Source organism: Thunnus thynnus, chromosome 19 (genome assembly GCF_963924715.1).
Source record: "Thunnus thynnus chromosome 19, fThuThy2.1, whole genome shotgun sequence".
NCBI lineage: Eukaryota > Metazoa > Chordata > Actinopteri > Scombriformes > Scombridae > Thunnus > Thunnus thynnus.
In genome coordinates, this window is record NC_089535.1 from 7,290,065 (window position 1) to 7,310,694 (window position 20,630).

At 39.3% G+C, this 20,630-nt stretch overlaps 1 protein-coding gene across 3 annotated transcripts in view; it reads right to left on the reverse strand.

The window, feature by feature from the left end:
* Nucleotides 1-20,630, reverse strand: part of mast4 (microtubule associated serine/threonine kinase family member 4) — a 103,493-nt gene that overhangs the window by 67,103 nt on the left and 15,760 nt on the right. For all 3 annotated transcript variants that reach the window (XM_067575085.1, XM_067575084.1, XM_067575083.1), the window contains exons 2-3: nt 17,554-17,707; nt 12,211-12,344 (exon numbers count right to left, since the gene is read on the reverse strand). In XM_067575085.1, the coding sequence (XP_067431186.1) occupies nt 12,211-12,344; nt 17,554-17,707 (288 nt within the window). The remainder of the gene's footprint in view (nt 1-12,210; nt 12,345-17,553; nt 17,708-20,630) is intronic.

Genomic DNA, 20,630 nt, shown 5'->3' on the forward strand with positions numbered 1-20,630 from the left:
TTTTGAATGCGAGAGCAAGAGCGCTACGGCAGCTCAACCACAGGAGCGGCCGTTACGATTGGTTTAAAGGGGCGCATAAAGAAGTCTGATACAATGTCTTGTGTGGAAAAAGAGCAAGGAAGGAGGTACTGGTGTCCAACAAAAGGAACAGAGATTAGGGCAACTGGGCACAAAATTACTGTTTGGAAGCTTTTGATTAATGTAATTACAAAAAAAATGTCATTGCTCTCTGTAGAGAAATCCATTAAGAAAAAAAATTAAAGAAACTCTAATTTTCAATAAGATTCATAATCACAGAGGAACACATTGACATTAAATTTGTGAGCAAGAAAGTCAAATGTTTGTTCAACAGCTATATAAAATTAAAAAAAAAGGGAAAATAAATTCTCAAACAAGCAAAACATACCTTTGTTAATCATGAAACGGAAAATTAGTGCGTAAATGCAGTTTTATTGGTTTAATTCATCAGCAAAAAGCAGCCTAATTAAAACAAATGACACATACAATGGATCACAGGGGCTTTGTGATTCAAAACACATGCAGTAGTATGAGCTGAATTGTAAAAAGGCTTCCTTTTACACATGTTTATCAATTTTCTCTGGAAGTGGCCAAACTGTAGCGGGCAAAAATTATGAATCAAGTCCAATTTACGCTTACTGTAACACCTACTGCAGAGTTTGTCAGCTCGGCTGGAGGAAATGATTAATGTCTGAAAGGTCTTGGATAAAAAATGACATGACTTGAGGTGTGGAGTACATCCAATTTCATGTTTCAGAACACTCTTTCCTCCCTTCCCACTTCAATTTATATCTCATGTTATCGCAGAGTGATGGCAGCAATAATACAAATAAATAGATCATTTGTTTCGACTGTTGTCTTGAACTCAGCTTACACTTCAATCATGATTTTTTTGAAAGGAACACGCTGTGCGCTCCATTATCATAAAAAGTCAATAAAGTATAAGAAAGCCTTTCACACAACATAATCAATTCAGCTCCGCGAATACACACCTTTCATTCCCTCTGACAGCTGCTGACGCAAATGAAAGGTGACAAATAATTCAAGGTTGTTTAAAAGTAACACTGTTCGGATGCAAATCCATAACCACCTAAACTATGATTTCCATAACCGTACAGATAAACAAAGTAGTGTTGATGAAAACATTTGGAGCCTGTTTACAAGTCAACTGTTGGTGGATATCCTTAATATTCTCTTCAGTATCTACTGAAACACTCACTCTGCACTGCCAAGTGTTAACACAAAAAGGTCTCAAAGTCCTAACTGTGTTCTGTTAAGAAGAGCAACCGATGGAGGAGCCTCACAAACCAAGCATATATACAGTACAAAGTCACCCTGCAGCTCAAACACACACACATACAGCTGCAGTAACAGGCACGGAGCTGCATTTGCTTGCCTACCTGTAACCCTCGTCTCCTCAGAATGCTGGACTCGTCCATGGTATGGAGCCCGACTTGTCATGCCTCCTTACCGGTGCATAGCCATGCTGCACTGCCTAGCTCCAGCCTCCTGCTCCCTCCCTCCCTCCCTCCCTCAGGCTAAATCTGATCTTAGCAGCTGCTAAACACTTCCATCAGAACTTATCTGATTGGAGGGGGGCAGTCAGCTGACACCTCCTCTTGTTCCTCTCCTCTGTAACTTCAGGAGTGAAGGAGAGAGATGGAGCAAGAGAGAGAGAGAGCGAAAGGGAGGGAGAACCAGGGAGAAGGGAGAAGATAGGCAGTTCTAATTTAGCGTAGCAACGGGTGGGGTGATGGAGGTGGGGGGGGGGAGTGTGTGTGCCGGGGACAAGTGGGAGCCCCAAGACTCATTTCTCTGAGCAGCCACGCTTTTTGGGCACCCTAGGTGACCATGAAAATGAGAGGATATCCTTCCCAGTATTGTTCTGCCTCAACCTCAACAATGAATCTGGCATCCTGTCTGCGGCAGGCAGCCTAACCAATCTCCCCGGTCTTATTGCAGTCAATGAGTCGCATGAAGACTACAAAGTGTGCACCTGAAGGTTAGGCTAGTGAAAGGAGAGTACAGCTGACATTAAATGTAGAGGAGGAGGAGGAGGAGAGGGAAAGGGAAGAAAAATAATAGCCACTCTCGCTGTTTAAGTTATAAAATTTTCTGCCCAAGACCTTTCAAACCTGCTGTGAAAATATCACACAAACTGCTGCGGGCCAATTTACTTCCTTCATTCCAAAACAACCCAATACCGGATCATTGTCATGCTGAAATCAACCGCACTTCCCTGCTCAACCTGTTATGTAGGCAACTGCATATCCTGTGTCAGTTTGCAACGATTTCACGCGCTGCTTCTGGATTTTTGAAAGCTCTGCACAGAGATGAGTTTTGAGGCAGTCAGCGAGCGGCCACAGATCTTCACACTCGCTAACTCGATGTCCCACAACCTCATGAATTATTAGCATTTTGGAAAATAAGTTGTTTCCAATACCATGCTGCCAATTCTCTTCTGCAATTTTGCATTCTGTTTCAGTCTGTGTTTTTCTTTGCCCCCCCCCCCCCACCCAACACCACCACCATCACCCTCCCCTCCTTCTCTTCTTTCACCCTCTCTCTCTCACTCATTTCCATTCACTGTGGTACTGCTCTGTGAATATTAAGTGGGCCTCTTCCATTCTCCTCATCTCCAGCCAAGCTCAAATGATTTCTCTTAGAGAGTATGGCCTTGAATGACAGCTACCCACTACGGCTGTTGGAGGTGGGGGGTGGGGGGGGGGGGGGGGGGTGCACGGGATTGTCAGACAGGTGACTACTAACATCAACTTCTCCCATTTTGACACCTGTACAACAGAAGGCTGATGGGAGTGTTACAAGGACTAGGGCGACAGTCATTTGTGCTTCCGTGCTGATAAGAAAGTCAAAAGTAGAAAGCCCAGGTCTGCACATGGGTAATCAGGCTGTTTTTTTTTTTTTTTCCTTTTTGTATAAACCCTTAATACCTCAGAGGACGAGGATTACAGTAGTCAACTTTTTCAGCTTGAACAATGCCCTCCAGATTACCTGAGGGAATTAAAGAATCCTGTTATGTTCAACCGACTGGTCTCAAGTCACTGCTCCGTCTGTGGCTGCTTAGAGGAACAATTAAGAAAAATGCCAAATTGGACCAAGAATGAAGATGAGAAACGGCAGTAACACAGGGGAGGAATATTTCTCTATGCATACAGTGGCTGTAACAAGCACTGCAGACACTATAGTAGCACTAAAAACAATTAACCTATTTAGTTGATTGACAGAAAATCAAGTGTTAATCATGTACTGTAAGTCATTTATAAAGGAAATATAACAAATAATAGTTGCTGCCTCAAGCTTTTATCTGTTGGTTGCACACAAAAAAAGCAATGTGAAAAAACAATCTTGGGCTATGAGACACTGTGATGGCTGTTTTCACTGTTTTCTGTTTTTAGAGAAAAAAAAAATCACACTAAATAAAGCCGCTTTGAGGTGGGTTTCGGGGCAGCCATGAAGACAGAGCATGTGTGTCAGTGGCCTTGGAGCGGGGCCACAGAATAACCTCTGGGAAAAGTCCAGGGGTTGTCTGTGACTCATTTCCTCCTGGCAGGTGGGCAGCTGAGGTTGTTTCCTTTGCCTTTGGAGAAAAAAGAGAGAGCTGGCACTGAAAGCATGCAGAGAGTGCTGATTGAGTGACCCACAGCCTCTGCTCTGCCTGAGCTTATCAGACCAAGAGGCAACCCGCAGATGTAAGGCAGGCAGAGAAGAGACACAGCCTGTGAAGAGAGCGCTGAGGAAAGAAAGAGTCGGGTTTCTCAGCTTTGTCAATTCCCTCCATACAAAGCAGTGCAAAGAATCCATCTAAATATCCAGCCATGATAAAACCATGTAGAGCCAGCCTCCCAATGGATGAGGACAGTCTTTAACCTTGAAAAACAAGTGCAAAGATAGTCACCAAAAAGAACCAATGCATCACCCTCAAGTCCTCTCTGGTTTTTCAATTTTGAATAAATTGGAATAGCCATGTAAATGTATGAATTCATGAGATGAAAATAATGTCAGCTTGAGCCCACTCTGAAAAACCAATAGGTTTTCTTCTCAATTCATTTTCCCCACTTCCAAAGATACACAAAGTCACACTGTGCATAAAGGTATTGCATTTGAATCTAAAAACAGAGAAAATTGTATCTCATGTGAAGCAGATGACAGGGGTTGAACGTCTCAATTGCAACGACTTTGTTTAGACTGACAGTTTCATTTATACCATACCCATATGTGTACAGAAACATACTTCACTGAAGGGATGGCAGAAAAAAATCGATTCTTGGATGCGTTGCGACGCGGACGTGGAATATTCTGCATCGATTCACAAATGTCGATTCACAGCACTTGGATAGTTTACAGTTATCTTGTAATTCATCTTTACAAAAGGCAGCGGTTGCATGCATGTTTTGATTTAATGACTAAATAATTACCTTTGCGAGACAAACGTGAAGTATATCGTGAACTTTCTACTCCGTCACTCAAAGACTAACTTTAGCGGAGAGGAGCAGCAATCAGCAGTGATAAAAGGACCAGTGTGTAGGATTTAGTGGCATCTAGTGGTGAGGTTGCAGATTGCAACCAACTGAACACCCCTCCCGCTCCCTTTCCAACTGTGTAGGAGAACCTATAGTGGCCACGAAACCCACGAAAAACACGAAAGGCCCTCTCTAGAGCCAGTGTTTGGTTTGTCCGTTCTGGGCTACTGTAGAAACATGACGGTGCAACATGGCGGGCTTTGTGGAAGAGGACATGCTCCCTATGTAGATATAAAGGGCTCATTCTTAGGTAACGAAAACACAGTTCGTATTTTCAGGTGATTATATGCTAATTAAAAACACACTTGTGAATATTATATTCCAGGAGCGGACCGCAGACTGAACCGTCTGTTAAGCAACCGAGAATTACTGCTCTCACAGATAACGAGGAGCTCAGAAGGGAAAAAAAACAGTCTGAAAAATGCTAACTGCTGGCGAAAATGATTTTAACCTCTAACAAGAGCCTGACAGGGGATTGTGAGAGTATGTGAGTGATAGACAAGCTATACAAAAGCAGGATTTAAGTTTGCTAGTATCATTTCACTTTTACAAGACAAAAGGCTTTAAGGATTAATAGTATCTCAGAGAAACTTCCCCAAAGATACTCGTGTGGAAGTGTGTTTTTTTTTTTCATTTTTCAAAGACAAGTGTTGGAAAAAGTGTGTGGCTTGTCTTATATTTGGGCCAATATGGTATTCCTTTCCCTCAGTGGTTTCCTCAGGTGTATGCAGTTAGGTTATAAATTCATTTGGATTCATTTGGCGGGCTGATTCATCTTTAATTATTTCTTTTTCTAATAAGTAGGTCTAATAATTGGTTTACAATACACACGCCTGAAGGCAGGAAGCAAGTAAGATTAATTTTTATGTTTCTAAATTCAAAGGAAGCACACACACACCACCCTGGTATAATATATATTGTATTTATACACACAGCAATATGTTATTTATATAAATTATGGGTTGCATTTAAAGAACATTACAATACACAACAAACTGGAGCTGAAATCATGTATCCAGAGCTGCAGAACAAAGACAGAGGCCAAAGACAAACAGATCAATAAAGTGCATCTGGATAACTTCTTTTCCACTCTCTTGTTTTTGTGGACAGGTGGCTACTCAGGCTGGATAATGTAATTCTTCCATTAGAGGTAAGCTAATATAAAGAATAAGACATATTGTTTAGTGTTGTTGACTGAAAAATCTATAGTATTTGTTAAAAACAATAATGTTTTTCTGACCAACATCACTACACCTTATGTTTGTACAGACATACTGCAGTTCCTTCCTTCCCAAACGACTAACAGCTACAGCAACAATGATATCAGTGAAGGACATCACTGACTATAATTATGAGGGAGAATGAGAGTCCACAAAGGCACAACATCAGGATTATGACAGTCTTATCTCCATATCACACCAGAAGTGAAGTATTGATTTTCTGCCAAAGAGCATCACAGTCAAGAGAGATATGCCACGTTAGTCAAAGAGCCATGCACACCCAGGGGCATGATGGAAGAGCATAAAGGAGGGAAAAAAAGGCAAAAAGCAATAACAGGACTCCTGTGAAGCAAGGGGAAGGGGCAAGGCATGGCTGACAGAACCTGAGGAGTCTTGAAATGAAGGTGCACACACAAAAGAGACTGAGGGGTCACATTCCTATTGGCTGTATTTTACACTGTTGAGTATTTAAGAATCTGTTTACTGTGCTGTTTAAACTGAACTAGACTTGAAACACTGATTGGTAAACCTATTTTGATAATTGTTACATATTTTTTAAGCAAGAATGTCAAACCTTCAGTGTTTCTTGCTTCTCAAATTTGCATTTATAATTACAAATTTGGGGGATTTTGGAATATTGCTTCGGAAAAAACAACCACTTTGATGACATCAGCTAAGGCTCTGTGAAATTGTGATGGGCATATTTGACTACTTTCTGACATTTTATAGACTAAATAATTAATCAAGTGAGAAAATATCTGCAGATTAATTGAAAATGAAAATAATCATTAGTTGCAGCCCTTGACTGAACGAACTGTAAACTGGAGGAAAAAATGTAATTTTATCGTTGACAACAGTAAGTAAAACAAACAGGCAGCTCTTATTTTGTGCAGGAGTGTTGACTAAGTTTGGTGTTGTCACCCAATAAAAAGATTTTAAGAGTACCTATCATGCTCATTTCCAGCTCTAAATTTTTATTTTTGGACTCCACTAGAGTAGCTTTGCATGATTCACAGTTCTAAAAACTCATTTTTAAAAACTTATTTATCTTATATTTGCCCTTTATGCAGCCCCTCAGTTCAGCCTCTGTCTCTTAACAGGCAGTCTTTGCCCCTGTCTCTTTAAGGCCCCCCTCCCGATGAGCCCACTCTGCTCTGATTGACCAGCTTGCTGGAAGCCTGCTGAGGGGCTATGGAAGTTGTTGTATGTTCCTCATCAAGACAACAACATATTTAGAGAATTTGTTCAGTTAGAAATAATGCAGGGAGGAATAGTACAAGCAGAAACAGTCACAGCGATGATGATGATGTTTGATAAAGAGCTGCAGACAATCAGCACACCTCCAACAGGTAAACTAGTTATTTTACTTTGCACTGCTGTGTAATAGAGTCATGGCTCAGCGTGACTACCCTCAAAACAATGGAAAAATGCCATAATGTAAGCGTAGCGGAGCAGTGAACACGTGTGCTGTACGTGGAGCAGATGACCATATAAAGAAGTCCGTCACAAGCTGACGAAGTAGAAAATATCGTTGAAAACCGAGCGTTCAGAGCCTGAAGCCAGTGCTTTTTGCTCACAGGGATAACATCTACATATGTTTACCTCATTATTTGACATGTCAGCCACTTTTAACATGAACATCTGACATTTTGACATTATATATATGACTGACAATAAGGAAAAGCATAATAGGTCTCCTTTAAGCTAACTAACAAACTGGTGCAGACTGCCAGGTGGAACTGCCAGAGAGGATTTTTTTTCAATGCAAAACCATCTACTATCATATAAATGGATTACTGTAGAGTAGCAAAAGTCCACATGGAAAAGAGCATTTCATCAACTCACAAAGCAGCAGTGAGGACACCTCCATATATGCTCATGGTCACTGAAGTTAATACAGCTATAGTCCGATTGTCCAGCTAAGTCCCATTTTCAATAAAAATATTTGCCTGCCAGCAGCTTTGAGAAACAGAACTGAATGAATACTGAACTCAAATTAAGCTCTACATTTTCCTGGAAGCCCTTGCAGTCAATCTTTAAACAGCATACCATGATATTCTCACACCTATCATACTGCATCACTCCCTGGTCACAAGCCATCATATCACTATATAATAAGACAATAAAAAGAAACCAATGAGGTGGCACCATTGTCACATCTTAGAGAAACACAATATGTTCAGTTTTGAAAGCTTCATAAGCTATTCCAACCTAAAGCTTATTTTTAAATGCCTACATGGTCATGCTCCTTCCTTGCTTAATGAATTTGTTACAAGGCACCAGCACTCCAGTAGAATCAACGCACGAGCCTCAATAAATGGTAACTGCCGCATTGCAATGTGCAAAACCTCATTTGGACAATCAGTTTTCTCTATTAAAGGAGCAGAACGATGGAACTGTCTACCCACCGGGTTGAAAATGCAACACAATTTTAATGTTTTCAGCAGAGGTCTTAAATCATGGCTAAAAGAGAAACAACACTGTTCTCACACCTAATAGCAACCCCTGTATAGACATTTGTATTTTTATGTATGTATTTGTGTCTGTTTTCTTGTTTTTCCTTTCTTTTCTTCTTTACATCTTAACTTTATATTCTAACTTTTTTCTTTTTTAAAAAAAAAGCCTCCTGTGGACATGTTTAATTAATAATTTAGCATTCCTCTGCAAAAACTAAACACAGTGCATCTGGTGCCTGTGCATAATTGTATGTTGCAGTCCCAAAGCTATTGTGATGTCCATGTCAAATAAATAAAGTTAACTAGATTATAATGGCACTTTTCTAGTGTTTCTAGTTAAAAACCAATAATATAGCCTGAATTTAAACCAACTACATTTCAAATGTGCCCATTTCAAACTGAATGAACACTAACCAAATCCAACAGCCAATTAAATCTCCTCAGACATGGAGATATCTGGCAAACCTGACTGTAGTTAAAACTGACAACAATCTCGCAACACAGTCTGTGTGCTGGCAGCCCTCCATTCATTCACTGTCTGAAAAGGCCGGGGACTGGTGTGCTTCAACCAAGCAATATTATGACAAATGTCTGTATAAATCTGTCTGTATAACCGACTGTCATCATCTTTGCTTTACAAAAGAATCTCTCCAAAACAGAAAAAAAACAGAGAATTCACAATCTTACTTTTCTAATTGAGAATTAAAAATCTAAGAGGAAAACATTGCTTTCCATTCAGCGGCTGAGGTGTTTGTCTCTTTCAATCCTCTCCCAAGGTCAACCAATTCACCATATTTTCTAAGCCTGTACTGAAGGCAGGATAATACAGTGGCTGTAGATGCACCCCTGAGGTGTCAGTGCAGCCGACTCCAAATGATACTGTTAAGATGTAGCAACACATCAGCCATTCGATGCGTCACCAGCATTTAATTTTCTCATGCTGCTAACCACAGAGTCACCAGGGGCATGGACACAGTGTTAGGAATAAGAATACGCATATGATAACATTTGAACTGCAGGCTACAGAAACATTAAAATGACCCAAAGTGTGGGACGATGCTAAAAGGGAAAAAACATTTGTAGAATGAAATTATTCATTTAAAATTTGGCAGTTAGAAACAGTTAGTTTAGCACTTATAGTTAGTCGTTTTTAATCCTTGAAAGCATTCAATAATCATTAAAAAGGAAAAATTTCCATTTCAATATCATTGTTGGACAGTATTCAGGCAGAAACTGATTAACTAGTTCATTTAAATTATGTGAGGGGCTGCCGCACCTGTTGCATCGTGGTCCTCATGCAAAATAAACAATATTCTTTCATTTTTTTGCTAAACTAATCTATGCATGCAATGCATTTGTAATTTATGCAGTAAAACCACAGCATTACAGTTGGACTTAGTGACAGTTTTGCACAAAATACTTCCACAATACCATCACAAAAACTTTGGGTGAAAAACTGCAGCAGATAAACCACTAGAGTCTGGACTCGCCCTTTATTCAGGACCAGCTGTGCCTTATGTGCATGGTGCATCAATCAACAGCGGTCAGTGAAAATGTTCCTCAGTACTTAAGGTGAACTTTCACGCATCACAGTGGATGCATCAATTGCTGCTACTCAGGCTCTTTTTTTAGTTCTTTTTATGTAAAAATTCATTTGGGAAGTGGACAGGGGCCATATGGTGTAGGTTGTTAGGGGTAAGCAATGAGCCTCAGCGACGGGCCCAACTTTAACTATCTATCTATTCTCCTATCTGCAGTCTGTTGAAGTATAGGCTTGCCCCAGTAGCCTACTCGTTAAGATGCATGCCAAATAACCATGGTCAGATTCCAGCAGCAGACCTTTTATTGAATGTCATTCTCATCTCTCTCTCCTTGTTTCCTGTCTCTATTGTTGCTACAGTAAAGGCCTAAAATTCCCTAAAAACATATATATTGTAAAAAAAAAAAAAAAAAGTATGATTTGTCAGAACCCGGGACCTCACAGCCTCACCTGGAAAGTGAGAGTGAGTCCTCTCTCTCTGACTTTAACTTTTGACTGTGGGATCAGAGAGCCACAGGTGCCCTTTTATATGAAATACCCCTTTAGCTAAATATGACCTGATACATGTGTTAGTAGATCTATGCAAATCTGTCTAGACAGATAAAGCTGAGTTCTTTATATCACAGTTTATTCATCCCTGGGTGCGTGGAGGAATTGCATGAAGCTAAAGAGCTTCCATAGCCACAAGCATCTCCCCTGCTTAAAGTGTCCTTGAGCAAGACACTGGATCCCTACCAGCTAAACACGAGCTGCTGTGCAACTGATCTCACGCTCTAACCTTCCTCTGATGGTTTGCATGTAAAATAAAAGCCTATTAGGGTCAGTTCAAATAAAAACATAAAGTATCCTTGATTCAATTGAAGTCCTCATTTTAAATTGAATCAACACATCCACTGGAGAACATCTATTTTATAAGACATCATGTATTCTCACTCTCTCTGCAGGGCACAATAACCAAAGGGATTAATTTGTGGCTTTTACAAGGATACATGTGTTTTAGTTGCAAATAGTGATGATGCACTAGCGCCCCCCAGTGTAGGGAAATAATTAAGATATTTTGTACTACATTACATCTAGACTTAACTTCATTACATCCACATAGTGAAGCGTTGCAATCACCTGGTGTGCCTCAAATTATAACTCAAGTCATTAAGGCTGTGTTATCCAAGTTCACAAATAAATGTGACGCTATGTCTGCCTTTTTTTTCCCCCCAGCATCTATGTCTCAAAATTAGTCATCAGGATCACATACTTTAATAGCAGCATTATGTTATTGTGTAAAGAGGGTCAGCATGATGTCATGAGCCATCTGAGAAACAGTTAGACCCTTCTAGTTCAGGTTACAACACCTTTTTCTGGGTCGACCCACTCAGATCACTAATGGTGTAAGTGTCAGTTACGGAAATATACCGTTACTCTAAAAGCACACACACACACACACACACACTTAAATGTGCACATACAAACACAAGCGACACACGCTTTATATTAGATTAACCTTTTCTCTAACAGATCGCGAGCACACGCTGGGAATGACTCATAGCTGAACGGCATTGGATTAGCTGTTGCTTTTGATTGCATCTCACACTGAGACGCGATCACGATACGGCCCATCGGAGTTTCTATCAGTGTCATCTGAAAGAGCGGAGTAAGACCACGCTGAAGGTCACCTCTGTCTGTCATGACATCATTCTGTTCATAATTCATTTAGCACTTTTTAAAATGTGTTTTTGCCAAGTTTAGACTTTTATTTCATCTCAATCGTGGGTGTTTGTATCATAAGCATTTAACACAGCATTCCTTTGAATCAAATAGCAAATTTGAAATCTTTCATCAATTTGCTTTAGCAACCACAGTTTAGTGCATTACTGAATACATTTTTCAATGCAACAAAATACTAATTTTAGGTCCATAAACTTTATGCATTAATTAAAACATTTTACACTACTTAATTTCTCTGCAAAAAACTTGATTTTATAGGGATATCTGCTGAAAATACAACACATATGTATCTATTGTTGTGGGTATGCGTTTTTAAGTTTAAACCCTGTTTTTAAAGTTTCCACCACTCAGTCCACTACTGTCACATTAGTTTAAATGTGCCAACCATGTATACCTATTTCAGGAAAATGTTTTGAATATTTACTCAGATATTGCAATGATACAGTAACAGTCAAAAGTTTGGACATATTTCAAGAGAATGGGAAGGTGTGTCAAAACTTTTGACTGATATGTATGCAAATTAATCTTTTAAGAAAAGCCCCTACTGCTTCACATAACTGCTTCAGGGAAATTCACACCAGAGCAGCTTTTGTTTTGACCAAACTCTGTTCCACCCATTAATCTGCAGGTGCAAAAGATGAGGTAATGGGATCATTCTGACTGGATCAGGATGCAGAATACTGTACTAGGGTCACGATTCAGGAAGTACTCACCAGGCTGGAAGTCAGGGAGGGGTCCGACTTTCCAAGGTTCCGGGAACACATACGAAGCAGGTTAGAGATCTCAGATGACGGCTGGCATGCTGTCTGTGTCTGCTGGGGATGTGTGGGCAGCAGAAGGTACTTTCCTGCAGAGCAACAACAAGATTGAGGTTGTTAACATGCTTTGCTATACTTTGAACTGCTGTCAACTGTCCACAGTACAGGTCACATGGCACAGCGGTAACATAAAAATCCTAGCTGTGATCTCTTGTTAGCTGTGTAAAGCTGAAGTCCTTGACCCTGTGCGGGCGAGCAGGATGTCAAAGGGTTAAATTAGGGCCAGAAGGGGGAAAATCCCATTAAGAGATCACTGACAATCCCAACATTACATAATCACAACACCAGCACACGTCAAACTGAGACGAGAGTACGTGTACAGTGAACGAATGCACCAAGTTTAGTGTCTGAGATACTGTAAAACAATGTTCTTTGCAAAACTGAAAAAAATGTCCACATTCAGCTCCCAGGGATGGCAGCTAGATGGCACCAAGTGCTCCTTCTATCATTCATCCACTTTAATCAACCCTCCTTTATCCTCAAACCTCAGCACAACAAGGCAAGATAAAAGATTAAAACAGAACAGATGCAGCCTCAGTATCTGAATGATCAGATCTTATTGTTTCACTGGCACTTCATGAGTTGAAATCTTTCATAGAAGTGGGGCCATCTTTTATCCACATGTATACATTTCCATTTCCTGTTCAAGTAAACACTTGAGCAGACAGAGAGGAGGATTAACAATGTTGGCACAGAGATGGAACAAAGTTAAGTAGACTGTGTTCATAACACATAGAGAATATATTCAGTTCATACTGTATAGCATGAACCTTTAGAATAAAATGGACAGTAGTTAATGGGGGTTTAAGGTGTTGATCATGAGCCGCAACCCTTATTGGATGTGATTTCCTATCTTTCTCTTCCCATGAATTAATAGTTTAAAACTGTTTAAAGGCTTAGTTCAAAAACATCCTGAAGAAAGAAAGATGTTAGACTCTTTCAGTTTCTGTTTTTTTAAATATTATTTTTTCTGGCCTTTATTTGAAAGTTGAAAGTGTAGAAAGACAGGAAACACGGGTAGAGAGAGAGGTGCATCAAAGGTCTGCAACCTGAATCGAACCGCAGACTTTACCTCTAAATATTTTTGTTCTAATGTGTTGTTAACGTGGCTGAAAACATGTTCCTGAAGAATGAATTACCACTTACATTACAAGCATTTTCTATTATTCATTATAAATATTAATTTATTATGGTGTAATGTGCAATTCAAGCCCATCTACTATAAAATATGTGCACTTCATATTACTATTGAACGTTTTTCAAAGTGTTTTAGACCACTTAATTACTGTTCCTGACATCTAGACAGGCTCACTGATTTTTAATTTATTTCACTTCTATACAAGTCAATTTGCAGACACTTGCCTGAGATAGCGAACCGCCCACAGAGGATATCATGTCTACTATTATTGTTGTCAGATGATAAAGATATACTTATGGAGGGAAAAAAGCTCTCTAGCCTTCACAGTACAGCTATCAACTGATTTCCTCGCCTCGGTGGTGTTTATGAAACTACACGGTAATACTCTACCTATTGTACGGCTCATTTTGGCTTTTCTGGCTTTATTTTTAGTCATTACCGTGACTGGTGAGTTTATTCATTTAGTCATAGGTCTTGTATTCTTTTTCCATCCTCAACAAATGTTACACATTACAAAAAATACTATGAATCACAAAAAAAAAGAATCTAAAAAGAATTACAGTAGTCCTCACTTTTAAACTGTGATCAATGCAGTAAGACCAAGAGAATTTAAGGGAGACCAAACAGGATAAGGAGGGAAAACTGTGGTCCTTCCTTCCTTACTGGCAAATGTTATCCTCACTAGAGTCCATCACATCCCGGCATAAAGGAAATCTCTCGTCAGGCACTAGTCAACACTTTTAGAAGAGGTGGTTAGAGGAGTAATGTCTGTTTTTTTTACATTCAGTGCAGGTATTTGCAAGGTCAGGCCGCTCCGTTCCCAACGTTGTCCGGATGCCTCTGTTTCAAGCACACTGCTGCTTCAGGAATTATGATGTGAAATATAAACGAATAAATCAAAAAATCTCTACACATACTGTTATTGCTCTGCTGGGTTTCATACACTGTATCCGAGGCAATGTCATCTATGCTACCGCAGGCTAAAGGCTAAAGGCTAAAGGGTAAACAAGGCTTGTTTTTCATCCCTTCACAGAGAGAAACTCTTCATTCCTAAGGGAGATTTAAAACACAGCGGTCATGCATTAATTTTATTAACAGCTTTTTCATTGCAGCATAAAGATTGGATTGTATTAGCCCTCTAAGCTACTGTAGTTACTGCTAGTGGAGTTTTTTTAGCCGCAATTTATAAGAAATAGCTCTTGATGTCCTCACCACAAGATTTTTAAAAAGCCTGAGGCTACTTATATGAATGAATTTAGAGGCATTTGTCTGTTTATGTCTGATAAAAAAAACACTGCCTTATTTATAACATTAAAGAAAGTCTAAACCATTTGATGGCCTTTCAAAAACACATGTGCCCTCAGGTACAGTGCTAGCTGCGAGCACAAACTAGCTACACTGTGACAACAAATTAAGTTATGTTAAAATCAGCACCCTCTATCAAATCCCACTTCAAATTAAAATCAATCATCTCGCTTTAATGGCACAATCAAGTCAACCTGCTCCAAGTTAATGTTTGTGTTCATTCATCTTCTTTTTATGTAGGCCAATTATTAAAAGGGTAATGCATTCATTCAAAGCTGCAACTTTCATCGACTTTGAAAAGGTCAGCATTTTAATCAGTCAGGTGAAAGTCCTCCATATACTGTAGCCTATATATACACCTCAGAAGAAAAAATAAACAATTCAAAGCCCTAAAAACAGACAGACAGTCAGTCTGAGGTCTTACAATTTTCTGAATGGAAGCAAACAAGGTCACAGTCACATAGAGGAGCTGTAATTGTCCAAGGGGAGGAATGTACTATATATATGCTCATGTGAGCTGGAACCCCGCTCCTCTATTCAGAGGCAAATTGAAACCACTACATCTCAAACTTTTTTTTTTTTTCCATGTCAACATGATTCTTCTCTTACCCGATTCATCCAGCCATTGGAGATCCCTTGTTAGTGGAATCTGCATATAAATTGGATGTGCAGTATGCTCTTGAGTCCTTCAGAAAATCACAAAGTAATTCCGACTGGAAATACAAAATCTGGTCAGGTAGTTTCTATTCCCCGAGTCTAGGCTGCAGGTTTCTTTCTACCTACCTACTAACTTAAATCATAAATCCTTGCACAGTGATTTTGACAATTTCAAGGGGGATAACACTCTGCTGGCTTTACACGTTCTCCATAACAGGAACGCAATATGTTTTCTATTGGGAGTGCACACAAAATGCAGCCTTACTGACAGTAAACCGAGTCAGTAGTTAGCGTGTTAGCTCATGCATTCCTCCTTTGTTCCGGAGACTAAGCACGGCTGTAAAAAATTCAAAACCTAATGAGCATTTTCAACCACATTTCAACCATAGCTCATACTTAAGCCATTTGTGTGTCGGCCACAGTGAATAGCTGAGGAGACTATAAATGAGCATAGATGGGGCATGAGCTAACGCAGGTATAGATCAACAATAACAAGAGCTGCTGAGGGAATTACCTGCAAACGATTGGATTATGCATTTCCTGCCTAAAGCCCCTGTAAACTTGGTTCTTTATGTATTAAAGTGCTTTTCTGCAACATTAAATATTAATGACTAAATACACAACAATCGGAGTTAAAGTTTTGGGAAAGGAATCATTATTATTATCTATTAAGAGTTTAACCCTGAGGCTAATCTGCTTCTTCAGGACTGTGGGGTTGTGGTTTGATCAGAATTGATTGAAAGAGACAAACACCACCACGACTTCTGTGCTCAAACTCCACAATTCTCACCAAAACATACATATATTCTCATCTCTCATTCTTCCAACTGTGTCCTGCCCTCCTTAAAACCGGTGAGAGGAACAAAGACAAAACAGTATGAAACAATGAGAAATCTCTTGTGTGAAATAATCAAAGCTGTTTCCATATTTGGCAGAAAGTAGTTTCATGTTTGGAATTTGTTTTCAGGGCAAACAATGAATGGAAAAAATCTAAATAGTCTTGAAATGATACTATAATGCATTCCAGGTCTAGAGGGCATCCAGTTTGATGACACTGGGGTCACATAGCTGCTGTTTGCAGATGATGATATAATCCTTTTGGCTTCATTAAATTTATCTCTGATGCAATTTTGAATGGTGTCCTGCCAAGTGTGACACTGTCATTGTCGCAGTCCTTGAGCAGTCCTCTTTTTAGAAACAGGTTTAAGTGAAAGATGGCCACTGTTTATCGCTACTTGCTGCAACTGAAAAAAAGTCATTTGATATGGAGTTTTTACTTCAAAGTATGGCCTTGTAATTATTTTCCCCACATTGGTAGGAAATAGTGAAAATTGCTCACAGCAGGGTCTGTGGATTTTCCCAAGCTTCTGAAAATACATTTTCCAAGTCATTTTTGAATGCTTTGAACTCCTAAAATGAAATTCCACTCACATCAATTTGCACTGGGAAGGTGGCATAAGTCTCTGCAAGATCTAAAAACCAGGGAAAAATAAAAGCAAAGATATATCTCCATGCTTGGATATCACTCAAGGTAAGAGGCCCTTACCCTTCAAACATATTAAGGGGTATTAATAGCCCATTAAGGAGCATCCATGATAAATGGTCATTGGTTTATGCCGATTAATGTCATAGCCCGCTTTGAAAAAGGATTAACATAAATCGTTTTTCTCCCTCTGGGGTGCCACTATAAATAAATCTTCAACCTGTGTGTGTGAAACCTTGGGGACAATGTGTGAAGGTGAGTGTGAGGAGGGAGATATGACATATTGGTTACATACAGTAAGATGAGTAACAATAAAGACAAATCAGCCTGTTTTATGGAGGTTCTCACCTTAAATAGTAGACTAACACATAAGTCATAAGGATCCAAGTTTAATGAAATGAAGCATATGAGTTATTAAAAAGCGTAAAAATGTTGAACCGTGGTTAACTGTGATATTATAGCCATATTTTAAGGCTATCATTTATCATTGCATGGAGAATGAAGAAAATATGGATCAATGAAACCTGGTAGAAACCTTCCAAACCCCACAGTAATATACAAAGCTTGCTTATAACTAATGTCTGTCTAGTAGTCTAAACCAGCCCGAATACATCCACGACTTTAAAACATAAAGACCATACATGAAAACTATTACCTGTGAGACCACCCCCTAGGCTCCGTCTTCGAACGTGTTTTCCATCCTCGCTGAGATGTCGCTTAAATTTGAGAGCAGGACTTAATCCGTAAGTTAACTCTGGGTTACTGGACTTCCTGAGGGTTGTGGAGGGAGGATAGAGGATGTTGTCCAACTAGATACATGAAAGACAGAAAAAAAGAGGTATCATTAGAGAAATAAGTTTAAGGTACACAGATGAGACCCAAATATAAATAGTTTTTCTTCTTACTTTGTTTCATTCAAAGAAGAAAAAAGCATCATTTCAGCTTGTTAGGACCTTGTGTATGTGTTACAGACTGCAGATTGAGGAGATTTGCATGAAGCTAATGAATACACCAAGGTAAGCTACGTTCCTAGATTTTTGAGGTGCTCTGAATAATAATTTGTCTAGTATCTTTTTACAAAAAACAAAAAAGGTTCAATTGCCTAGTTAAAAATCACATCTACTCCTTCTCCTGTGTTGAAAAATCCATAATATATGAATATTATGGATTGAGTTTCTGACTTGAGTCTATATTTCAGACTTTCATCAAGTCTAATATAAATATATACTGCAGTTATAATTATCAATAATTAAATGATAAGTTTTGTGTTTAGTAATATTAAGTATTTTTTACATCAAAGGTGCTATATGTAAGAATTGTGAGGCAATTTACATGTATTTATCGCTTTCTATTGCCAGTAAATGAACAGATTGTAACATAACTTAAAAAATGAGACCTTCCCCAACTTTCTCTGTTGTCTATAACAGCCTGTGGACTGATTTCTATGTGAGGGACTCGGGCTGGTTTTTCTGTGAAAATTCAAAAGGATGTGACGTTTATGTGCGCTCCCGAGTGGCTTGCTTTTCTCCGGCAATAACACGGTGCAATTCTAGCTAACGTTAGCTTAGAGATGGAGTCCGCTAACGTCAACGACTGGCACCCACCACAACACAGAGTCAGGTAAGCTAACATTACTGCAAAGCATGTGAAATATATTGTGATATTGTGGTTTTACCAGGCTAATGTTTTTCCATGAAAATTCAAAGGATGTGACGTTTATGCACGCTCCCGAGTGGCTGGCTTCTCTCTGGCACTAACAGGGTGCAATACTAGCTAACGTTAGCTTAGAAATGGAGTCCATTAACATCAACGACTGGCACCCAACACAACACAGAGTCAGGTAAGCTAACATTACTGCAAAGCATGTGAAATATATTGTGATATTGTGGTTTTAGCAGGCTAATGTTAGCGCTTGCGAGCACGAGCAACAGAACGCCGTCTGCAGCTCAGTTAACGGCCACTGTTGTCATTAATGAGAAGGAATTATTGTTTCTCACATATTACACCTTTAATGTTAAAGCAAGTGTCTTGTCCATATATTTTTGGCCTTCATCATTAAAGAATTTGAGGAAATGACACACTTTCTCACAGGTTATTAATACAAGATAAACATGGGAGTAAATTCCCCAGAAGGGGGCATAATGTACAGATTAGTACTATGAGAAAAAAAAAAGTAGCAAATCTGAAAACCTCAGGCAGCCCTAAGGGCAAGACTAAACCTCTCAAATAGGAGGGGGATTCCCAGGCTGGTCTCAAAATAATAATGTTCAGCTCATAGTTTAGCACAACATGTAGTTTATGGATCAGTTACTCAGTCCATGATTTGTGAGGCTTCCACACCCAGGTCTGCTGCAGGTTCTAAATGAGAAACATGTTTGTTTAAAGGACTGTCTAAGCAATAAGCTCTAGCCCCCATGACTGTGCTCAGAGCTTTTGCTTCAGTATAACTCAATGTCAGAGAGGGAAAAATAGCAAAAATATATTCACAAAAGTAAATATAAAATATGCAACGACATGCTACATCAAGAATACGGCAAGTTTGAAATCCATAATAAATATACCCAATGACACAGCACATCACATTACACCAGCCCATTGTATTCTCAAGAGATAATGACCTTGCATGAAGCTCACACCGCATAACAATGCCAAGCGGTGAGGAAGAGGCACTCCCTGAGAATACAAAGATATACATGGCTCAGAGCATTGTGTGGAAGGAAATACCCCCCTGCTTCTCAACGGGATGATTCATGATCCCAATACTATTAAGGACAATGCTTTGCAGGGTGCCTTCACCTATCTATAACACAAGAGTGACGTGATTACTGGAAGCTACAAGAAAAAAAACACATTAAGACTCAGAACATGTAGTACAAACAAATGAAAGTAAAACTATCTCTAAAGATTTCCCCTTATCATGACAATGCAGAATTATGCAACAAAGTTCCTCTTTAGTCATCGGTACTACATGCAATGACTAGTCAAGGGGCAATTGATCATTTGCAGCTCTGCCTTAAGCATAAACAAATGCCGTAAGATCTCATGACCCTGACATGCCAGAGCTCTGCAAGAGTGTTGTTCATTGTTTGTCTTCGCTTTAATGGTAAGAGGAGATATTACCGTGCATATCTACCATCAGTGTTCCTCAGTCTGAACTATAGTAATGTTACTTAGACACACACATGACGAAAGGAGAAGAAACAGAGCCATTAGCAGGATGGAAGAGCCATTATCTGTCTGCTACATCTAAACACAGGCATCAACTTATTTACAGTACATGGTCACATTTTGTGTAGAACGGATGGTTTAAATCTACTGTATGTTAATACAGTAGACATTTGTTGAGAATACAATAAAAAGGGAAACTTTCCATCTCTTTGTGCTAATATTGTGAGAAATGTATCAACCAGAAGAATGTTAGAGAAGGAGGGAAGAATGAACTGTAGCTTTTAAAAATGAGTAATAGCTTTTTTGGATAGAGAAATTCACGCAATATTGAGAGATTCTCTTGCAAGTGAGTTCATTTCCAGGTCTATATTCATATTCTGGGGCTCTACTACAATATCTTTGCATGATTTACACTTAAAAAATGTATTTATTTCATTATTCCTTTATTTATTTCCTTATTTATCTTACATTGACCCTTTATGCAGCCCCTCAGTTCAGCCTCCGTGTGAAACAGGTCGTTTTAGCTCCTGTCTCTTTAAGGCCCCCCTCCCAGTGAGCCCACTC